The 9,396-nt window shown below is 39.3% G+C and overlaps 3 protein-coding genes and 1 long non-coding RNA gene across 7 annotated transcripts; 3 read left to right on the forward strand and 1 right to left on the reverse strand.

Moving 5' to 3' along the window:
• Nucleotides 1-725: 725 nt before the first annotated feature.
• LOC109194095 (L-idonate 5-dehydrogenase-like) lies at nt 726-2,638 on the forward strand. The gene is made up of 6 exons (XM_019344974.1): nt 726-987; nt 1,052-1,119; nt 1,210-1,446; nt 1,584-1,874; nt 1,972-2,159; nt 2,253-2,638. The coding sequence occupies exons 1-6, from the start codon at nt 741-743 to the stop codon at nt 2,443-2,445; spliced, it is 1,224 nt and encodes a 407-aa protein (XP_019200519.1). The 5' UTR covers nt 726-740; the 3' UTR covers nt 2,446-2,638.
• A 13-nt stretch (nt 2,639-2,651) lies between these two features.
• On the reverse strand, nt 2,652-4,617 carry LOC109194098. Its single transcript, XR_002056376.1, has 2 exons — nt 4,535-4,617; nt 2,652-3,262 (listed from the first exon to the last, which is right to left on the reverse strand). It is a non-coding gene; the product is annotated as an uncharacterized LOC109194098 (long non-coding RNA).
• LOC109194094 lies at nt 3,260-6,580 on the forward strand. The gene is made up of 2 exons (XM_019344973.1): nt 3,260-4,113; nt 4,346-6,580. Exon 2 carries the CDS (start codon nt 4,525-4,527, stop codon nt 6,451-6,453), a length of 1,929 nt encoding a protein of 642 aa, XP_019200518.1. The 5' UTR covers nt 3,260-4,113; nt 4,346-4,524; the 3' UTR covers nt 6,454-6,580.
• A 492-nt stretch (nt 6,581-7,072) lies between these two features.
• Nucleotides 7,073-8,563, forward strand: LOC109194097 (urease accessory protein F). Of its 4 annotated transcripts, none has more exons than XM_019344981.1 (2): nt 7,073-7,168; nt 7,586-8,563. In XM_019344981.1, the coding sequence occupies exon 2, from the start codon at nt 7,594-7,596 to the stop codon at nt 8,314-8,316; it is 723 nt and encodes a 240-aa protein (XP_019200526.1). In that variant the 5' UTR covers nt 7,073-7,168; nt 7,586-7,593; the 3' UTR covers nt 8,317-8,563. The 4 variants fall into 4 exon arrangements, with proteins under 4 accessions (XP_019200526.1, XP_019200523.1, XP_019200525.1 ...); XM_019344978.1 differs by having other exon boundaries at nt 7,076-7,168; nt 7,589-8,563; XM_019344980.1 differs by having other exon boundaries at nt 7,090-7,173.
• Nucleotides 8,564-9,396: the final 833 nt, after the last annotated feature.

Raw genomic sequence — 9,396 nt, forward strand, 5'->3', positions numbered from 1 at the left:
CATAATATACATAAACTCATAACACAATATACATAAACTCTTAACATAATACACAAAATCTGAACAATTAAAACGATGTCATTTTGGTGAAGGCGCACAATGCATTATGCGCCCTGGTACACACAGTATAACGATTGATGATAAACGAAAAATTGAAACAAATTTTCTTTTAGTAAATGACACTTCAAAGTTAAAACACATTTTAATTACTCTTAAAATACATTTTCTATTTTAAAAAATGGGCTTTCAAATATTTTTAATTATGGAAATGATACCGAATGGAAGGGGTGAAACACATTTTGCAAATTATATTTCGCATTTTGAACCATATTCCATATAACAATTGAACGAGTCACTATTCAAAGGTGTAATCATTGGGTGAAACATGCCTTGTGACTTTAGCTTGTAAAAGACCACAAGAAAGTAAATCAACATTCTTCATAGCTAACCGGCTCAAATCAAGAAGCCTAATATACAATTCTCACCAAGATTCAAACTTGAAATTTTGTAATTATCTTCTCACCAAGATTCAAATTTAAAATTTTATAATTATCAAACTTTCTAACCAAATTGGTTGGGATGGTCCCTTATTATTTGTACAAGGCTGATTGTATATAACACATTCTTTTAATAACATGTTACATGCAGGGTAATATTTGATGATGTTTTGAATGGTAAAAAGGGTCACATCTACAATAATGCCACATGTATGTGACTAGACCAGGGGAAAAGGATAACCGATGATGATCTTGTTTCAACGTTACGTGAACGTCTCAATCCGATATAGTACGGCCAAATTCAGCTTGGCCGCCTCTGTGTATGTTGATCTGAAGGCCAGTAAAAGTAGCAAACTAGTTGATCATCATATCAACCGTAACTTAGAGAGAGAGAGAGAGAGAGAGATGGAAGCAGACGAGAAAAACATGGCAGCTTGGCTTGTTGGTGTTAGAACACTTCGAATTCAACCATACATTCTTCCTCCACTTGGTACGTACTTTTAGTATTGGTTTTCTTTGGTTACATATCTGAATCTAAATGAATCTTTGGTTAGGCCCTCATGATGTGAAAGTCAGGATTAAGGCACTTGGTATCTGTGGAAGTGATGTTCATCACTTTAAGGTAAATCATTATCAGCCCAAATTGTTTCAAGAAAGAAAGATTGAACTGCTTTAATTTGCTGATTACAGTGGAAATATGGTATGTATTTAGCACATGAGGTGTGCCAATTTCGTAGTGAAAAAGCCTATGGTGATCGGACACGAATGCGCCGGAATCATAGAAGAAGTTGGGAGCCAAGTGAAGTCTGTAGCAGTTGGTGATAGGGTGGCGCTGGAGCCTGGGATAAGCTGTGGAGAATGTCATCTCTGCAAACAAGGCCGCTACAATCTCTGCCCAGAAATGAAATTCTTTGGCTCTCCGCCCACCAATGGCTCCTTAGCTAATCAGGTAAATGAAATCCCCATAACAATCATATTCTATCTAGTGCTTCCTGATTATCCCAGGATAGGAAATTCCAGCTTCCGATCCTGAACTGGCTCGTGGTCACCAATATATGGTGGTAGTACTTAAATGTTGGATTTTAGGTGGTGCATCCTGCAGATTTGTGCTTCAAATTACCTGACAATGTGAGCTTGGAAGAAGGGGCAATGTGTGAGCCTCTGAGTGTTGGTGTCCATGCATGTAGGCGTGCCGGGATAGGTCCAGAAACCAGAATCTTGATCCTCGGAGCAGGCCCCATTGGCCTTGTAACCATGCTGGCAGCTCGTGCCTTTGGGGCTCCAACAATCCTTATTGCTGATGTAGATGACCGTTGCCTATCATTTGCCAAAAGCCTTGGCGCAGACCATACCATTCAAGTCACAACAAGCATTCAGGTTGCTCTTTCTCATTGTCTGGCCGGCCTGCAGAATCACTCAATCACTGTTATGTTTATGTAACCAAACATGGTTGGAATTGCTCTTTGAGCTGCAGGATGTGGAGAAGGAAGTGGAGCAAATCCGCCAAAAATCGGGTGGCATTGTTGATGTGAGTTTCGACTGTGTTGGCTTCAACAAGACCATGGCAACAGCCCTGCAAGCCACTAGCTCTGGCGGGAAGGTATGCCTCATTGGATTAGGCCAAACCGAGATGACAGTTCCTATTACTGCTGCATCTGCAAGGTAATAATATATCAAACATGTCATTTCTGAGAAATGATAATCCTGAATTTCATATGATTCTATCTAACATGGAATTTTCAATTTGGGTGATAGGGAAGTAGATATTGTGGGCATTTTCAGATACAGGAACACATGGCCTCTCTGCATTGAATTTCTTAGAAGTGGGAAAATAGATGTCAAGCCACTGATAACCCACAGATTTAACTTCACTCAAGAGGAGCTGGAACAAGCCTTTGAGACCAGTGCTGGTGGTGGTAATGCCATTAAGGTCATGTTTCACCTTTAAACCAAACATGAAACTTTGTGTTTCTCAGTTTCTCAGCAAACTCTAATATGTAATAGAATAATGTCATTATAGACACATGTAACACAATAACTTTGCCTAAGAATTTAAGATTCATAGGCTGTAGTGCTGTACACATGGAGGGTTGTGCTCTTTTGAGGAAAAAAATAATGAAGAATATGACAAGGATATGCTATTTTTAGACTTTGCTCATGAGACATTTCAAAGGGTAAAAGTATAAAGCATCAGATTTGAACCACTTTTTCTGCACCCCACAAACAAATATAATTTCAGGGAGGAATCTGATAACTTTGTAAACAAAAGGAGCTTTCAAGAAATGGGGTGGGAAAGATAAAAGTTTCTGACCAGAAAAGCAGCAAGTGGAGAGAGATCCACAGCATAACTGTGACTGGATATGCTGATCCACCCATGGTTTATTCTGTTCATTGAAACAGATATTAGAGTTCCTTATATATATATAAAGCATGGTACCTAGGTTTAAGCAGTGAAAACCATAACAAAATAGCAGCAGAAACAAGAATCAACTTGTAAGTGAAACAGTGATAGGGCTACTCTTTATTGGCATGCATTGTTGCTTCAACAAAACATAAATCTAGCATGCCAAAGGAGAGTTGCCCTGTAACTGTTTCAGCTTAAAACGAGGAACATAAACACCGTTGGCTGCCGCTGATGCAGAAGGTATGGTTCTTCTTCTTCGTTTAGTGAATACAGAATATCAAGAAAAGCATTGCCAGCTCTCGTCTTCTCTGTATTACTGTATATGCATAGTTTTGAGCCTGGAACATCTATGGACTAAGCTCTGTTCAACAAGGCAAGGATTAATCACAATCTGGTTGGCTTTGAACCACGCGAGTTTACAAGTAAATCCCACTATTGGTTTTTACTTTCTACTTCTTTTTGAAGCATAAGAATTTTTAATCATAAAAACCATGCTTTGTAGTAGAAGGTAGTAAATATTTTTAATGCTAATAGTCTAATATAATACATTGCTTAACATATACAAATATTTAGAACCAAGAAATGAATTTGAAGAGGTCTTTGGCAGAGCAAAAGAAACAAGAAAAGAAAAGCAAAAAAAGTAATTAATAAGTTTTCAGTCATATGCCATGGAGAATTTTCATTGACTACTTCTCAACTATGAGAAGGTGAGAGCAGAGTAATGACTATTTAGCTTGTGTAAGCATCCTTTTTAAGCCCAAAAATGACTCTTAAAAGGAATAATTATATGTAAAAAAGCTCTCTTTGACCAGCACAAAGATCCAAACACTATATAAAAGTTTCCTTCACAAACAAAAAAGAGCTTTCTTTGGCATAGACAGCATCTTTGATGCCGGCCAATAAAAAAATTGTTGCCACCAAATAAATTTTATTTAAATTCAAGAAGAAGAAGAAGAAGAAGAGCATGAATCAGTAAACATGATGTGGGGATAGGCAGAAGCTGGATGCAGAAAATTTGATTATGGTTTCCACACACTAAGGATGCTGAGTCAACTTTAGCAAGTAATCTGACACTGTCATCTAGTGGCAATAGAGTTAGCTTAACCGTCATCTGCTGAGTCATTTAATAAGGGAAGAAAAACTTAGTTAATTATGAAGAAAATGTCAAATACAATCATCACCTGTCACAACCAACCAAACTTGTTAGAATAGGTAAGAGATCTTGTCCGGGCTTAGCTCACTGGTTCAGTAACTAGTATTTGGGAGAAGAAACCAAGGTTCGAACTTCAGCAGCCACAATGTGGGGATTTTGTCAAAAGTCGGTAGATCTCTTGTGCGCACCGGCATTTGGCCATTTCTGCTAAGTCATTGAGTCACCGTAATTTACATCCTCCCAAATGCGGGACGTAGTTGGAGATTCAACCTTTTGGGAAAAGAAGAATAGGTAAGAAAAATAATTGAATTTCCCCGACAAGTCTTAACAACTGGGCCATTTAATTAACTGCTGCATTTATTGTCATGAATACTGACTGAAAGTGACAAGGAGGCAATGGAGGAAGGACATAGTGTTCACAGACAAAAACATGCATCACAAAGTGTGGTTCAGAGGGGAGTCTGGCAGATATGAAGTCACCTTGTTTGAGGGAGGTTGAGCAGGTATTTCAAGGTTGTTGCCCAAACCCTCCCTTCAGAATTGTTGAATCCCCACCACAGCAGAAGGTTGTTTCCATGCCAAGAAACATATTTGCAGTTTGCCATCCCAACTTTGCTGACACGACCGCCTCTTCTTTTTTTCCTAATACTCTCTTCACCAACCATGAGTCTCTTCCATCTTTACAAGAATCATTTGTTCAATTCATCAAAGCCTACCCTCAATATTCTGAGACTTGTCAGATTGACAAAATTCGAGCTCAAGAATACCATAACCTATCTCATGTCTGCCTAGATTACAATGGTATTGGTCTATTTTCTGACTCCCAGCTTCAGTCTCAGCTTGCATCTTCTTCTTCTCTTTCACCCCATTCTTCTAATTTCCCAGTCTTTGATGTATCCTTCAAGGCTGTGAATCTAAAGTCACAGCTGTTGCATGGTGGTCAAGGATCAGATTTGGAATCTGCCATCAAGCAGAGGATCATGGAATACCTGAAAATCTCCCAAAATGAGTATTGTATGGTCTTTACTGCAAACAGATCTTCAGCTTTCAAACTTCTAGCAGAATCTTACCCTTTTGGATCAAGTCGAAAGCTTTTGACAGTTTATGACCATGAAAGTGAGGCACTAGGAACCATGGTTGATACATCAGAGAAAAGAGGTGCTTTTATCACATCAGCTGAATTCAAATGGCCACGGTTAAGAGTTAACTCTGCAAGGTTAAGGAAAATGATAGTGAGGAAGAAAAATGAGAAGAATTCCAGGGGATTATTTGTGTTTCCTCTTCAGTCAAGAGTAACAGGAGCACGTTACTCGTACCAGTGGATGAGTTTGGCTCAGGAAAACGGTTGGCACGTATTGCTTGATGCTTGTGCACTTGGACCAAAGGACATGGACAGCCTTGGCCTCTCTCTTTGTCATCCTGACTTCCTCGTTTGTTCTTTCTACAAGGTTTTGGGGAGCAATCCAACAGGTTTTGGCTGCCTCATAGTTAAGAAGTCAGTTGTATCAATTTTGGAAGCTTCCACAAGTGCTGGCATTGTAACTCTTGTTCCACCAACACAGTTACTTCGTTCGCTAGAAGATTCTTCAGGTACAGACAAAGAACTTGAACAGATGTACAATATTTGGATAAAAGCAGATGACAAAAATGCATCAAATTCTTCTACATGCTCCATTTCTGCTCAGCACAGTAGTGGAAAATCTACAGAAGGCAATATTTCAAGAATGAAAGGAAAAGAATTTTCTTCAACATTTACTGATCCAGAACATTCAGGAAAAGAGAAATCAGAGGAATCTATTGCTTCACTCCACCAGATTCTTGAACTGGAAGGCCATGGAGACTGTGCATGTGAATGTAGGTACTTAGATCAAGTGGATTCGCTAGGGATGAGGATAGTCAATAACAGACAAAGATACCTAATTAATTGGCTGATTACTGCACTCATGAAGCTCCAGCATCCAAATAGATTGGAGTGTTTACCACTGGTCAAAATCTATGGACCAAGAATAAAATTTGACAGGGGAGCTGCATTGGCCTTTAATTTGTATGACTGGAAAGGGAAGAAGGTAGACCCCACCCTTGTACAAAAGCTAGCTGATCGAAATAACATCTCTCTCAGCCACGGATTTCTACATCAGATTTGGTTCCCAGACAAGTATGATCAAGAGATAGAAAGTGTTTTAGAGAAAAGGGAAAGTCAAGAAAAGGAAGAAGGGAGGAATAGAAGCAAAAAAGCTGAGCTGGGAATTGCAGTGGTTACAATTGCACTTAACTTCTTGACCAACTTTGAAGACACCTACCGGCTTTGGGCATTTATAGCTCAGTTTCTGGATGCAGACTTTGCGGAGAAAGAGAGATGGAGATACACAGCTTTGAATCAGAAGACAATGGAAGTGTAACTGATCTCCTTCCTTTTCCCCCTTTTTTCCCTCTGATCAGAAGCCTCAAGGAGGCTGTGTGATTTGTATCAAATGCATAGTTTGTATCATAATGTCCCTTTTTCTCATATCCAAACTTCATTCAAAAGATTGAGTCTTTCCCAGTTGTAAGTCTGTTTTTTCACATTTCTGAAGAGTAAACAAGTTATACTGTTTCAAGAACAAAACTGGAATCTCCTGCAAACATATAGTAGAAGCGTAAAACAGTGGCATGGCATCACAAAAACCTTTATAAAATGAATTAAAAAAGTTCTTACAGTAAGACAACTCAAATGGTAATAAATTGTGCATGAAGTAATATGATGTTACCTCCAGCTGATTGAAGATTTGGGGTTTTTTTTTTTTTTTTTTAAATTCCTTGTGGTGCTTATCTTCTCCTCTATTTGACATCCATGAAATCCAAGAATAAAAAGACTATTTTTGCTGCAAGCTCTCATCTTTTTGCGGTTCTCCAGTTCTCCTCCCTAACGTTACTTCTAAGCTATGACCATGTTGACCTTCACTTCCTTGTGGGCTCCAGTACGATAACCAAAGATTAGGCCTTTGGGCCAGCTTCATCTAATCATCCTCTCCTGAGTCTCTTCCTACTCTTATTTCAGCTCTTGATTCTTCAATCTAGGCATCAATTTGTGTAAAGGCTGCGAAAATTAGCTCAACTTTCTTCTCTTCAGATTCGGTACGGTAATTCCTCTCTCTCTCTCTTTGATTATATGCAAATATTGCAGAATAAACAAGATCTGAAATCCATATTTGAAGTAAATAAGATTTTCATTAAAGGTTTTTCAGTCATGGATTTTCACTGGACTATATGTTAATTAACTTGATTACTGGAGAATAATAAAACACAAGAGAGATCCAAATATGTTTCATTCACAGACAATTTATCAAACATCTGACAGGCATCAGGCACAATACTCATACCACACCCAATCTCCTGTAAATTTTTAAGAAGCAAGATTTTAAGCTTCCCGCAAGCACTAATAAACTCCCAGAGTCTTAATCCAGTTCAGTTGGTTCACCTTTAATTTATAGATTCTTCATTTTATTTTCCCTTTTATCTCCATTTAATCCAGACCTTTTCATGGTGTTTTTGTAGTTGCAATGGAGGAGAAAAATGATGGAGCTATGGATTGTACCCCAAAGGAAGCATCACGTACGTGGAGCCAATGGCAATTGCTAGATTCCATTCTTCCCACAGGAGGATTTGCTCATTCCTTTGGCCTTGAGGCAGCAATTCAAGCTCGAATCGTCTCGGGGCCTGAAGATCTTCGAACATTCCTGATCCATGTACTGGAGAACACCGGAAGTCTACTTCTCCCTTTTGTTTACACTGCAGCCACATCTCCCGACATGGAGACATGGCACAAGCTCGACAGGACGCTGGATGCAACACTGACAAACGAAGTGAGCCGCAAGGCGTCGATCTCGCAAGGATCAGCGCTCATGAGAGTTGCGGCCGCTGTTTTCCTGGAAATTCCGATCCTCAAAACAATGAGAGATGCGTCTCTGAGTACAGGCGGCGTGAATTTCCACCACGCCCCCATTTTCGGAATGGTTTGCGGGCTTCTCGGATTGGATCCGGAAGCTTCTCAGAAGGGTTACATGTTCATAACAATGAGAGATGTGATCTCCGCCGCAACTAGGTTGAATTTGGTAGGACCTCTCGGTGCAGCTGTTCTGCAACATCAGATCGCCGTGATCTGCGATGATTTGTCCAGAAAATGGATGGACCGTCCGGTGGAAGACGCATGCCAGACTTGTCCCTTGATCGACACTGTTCAGGGCTGCCATGGTTACCTGTTTTCAAGGCTCTTTTGCTCCTGAAACACTACTGGAAATTAAACCTGCTGCCATTGCCAATGGAATTTAATCAGTACAGAAAATTTTCAAGTTCAACAATGCTGAATTGTTCATCAATCACTGCCACAAACACACATAATCAAGCTGGAAATATGTACACTGCTAATATTTTTGCTACATTTTCTTCCTTATCCACCAGCACCATACATGAAAAGTGTGTTATAATGTTAATGTGGTACGATTTCACATCAATTCTAGTATGAACTCATGATTTCTTACGGAATCCATATGAGAGACATTTTTAAAAAATTAACATTCAATCGTTCCTTCTATGGTGATTCGTAAATCACGGTGACTCATGATCGGCCTACTTTGAGCATAATTTTTACTACTATCGCTATCGAGATTCGAACTTTGATCTCTTTTTTCAAATACTACCTATTGAACGATTAAGTTAAGTCCGTATAGACATTCTTATATCATTTTGTCACGCATGCTTGATGTCTGTTTCTTGCCAATGGCAACTGATAAGTCTCCTGAAAGGTCTCTGTAAGACTGTAAGTGGGCAAAAGGTTGGCAACTCTTTTTTTTGTTTTTTTTTTTGGTTGTGGAAAATGATTAATAAATTGTTAAATTATGTGATTTGACATGGTGACTTGTTAATAATTTTCAACTTTTAACATTCGCTCTGGAAAAATTTTTAAAAAGGGATAAAAACCACTTGGTATGCACTTTGTACAATGTTGAGGAGTGCAAAAATAGGGGTCCACACATTTTGGTGGTGGATGCCACTTTGCACGGTGCAGGTCATGTTGGATCGGGGTCCACACCCCTGCTTACGGGTGGGTACCCACTTGGGTTGTGGGGTACCCCACCAAATGGCAATATATTTATACTGTATAATCTCGTACTTATCCTTAATTTAATTGGATAATAATGTAAATTGCTAGTGCCTTGTACAAGTGTAAATACCTACTAAAATACAAATAACATGGATATATTGGAGGTTGGCCCGTAGTAAATCGATCTAATGTAGCGGAGCAAGATAGATTCGTTTGGACTCGGAACTCCAGGGCGGAATCCCGCGTTAGACCCTTGACCGCC

The sequence above is a fragment of the Ipomoea nil genome, unplaced genomic scaffold, assembly GCF_001879475.1.
Source record: "Ipomoea nil cultivar Tokyo-kokei standard unplaced genomic scaffold, Asagao_1.1 scaffold1932, whole genome shotgun sequence".
Taxonomy (NCBI): domain Eukaryota; kingdom Viridiplantae; phylum Streptophyta; class Magnoliopsida; order Solanales; family Convolvulaceae; genus Ipomoea; species Ipomoea nil.

Excerpts from the sequence above, each read along its gene's own strand:
- LOC109194095 (XM_019344974.1), top strand. The coding sequence starts at position 741 with ATGATGATCTTGTTTCAACGTTACGTGAACGTCTCAATCCGATATAGT. Across the intron at positions 988-1,051 it reads ATACATTCTTCCTCCACTTG|GCCCTCATGATGTGAAAGTC; the intron begins GTACGTACTTTT and ends ATCTTTGGTTAG. Across the intron at positions 1,120-1,209 it reads GTGATGTTCATCACTTTAAG|CACATGAGGTGTGCCAATTT; the intron begins GTAAATCATTAT and ends GTATGTATTTAG.
- LOC109194097 (XM_019344981.1), top strand. The coding sequence starts at position 7,594 with ATGGAGGAGAAAAATGATGGAGCTATGGATTGTACCCCAAAGGAAGCA.
- LOC109194094 (XM_019344973.1), top strand. The coding sequence starts at position 4,525 with ATGAAGTCACCTTGTTTGAGGGAGGTTGAGCAGGTATTTCAAGGTTGT.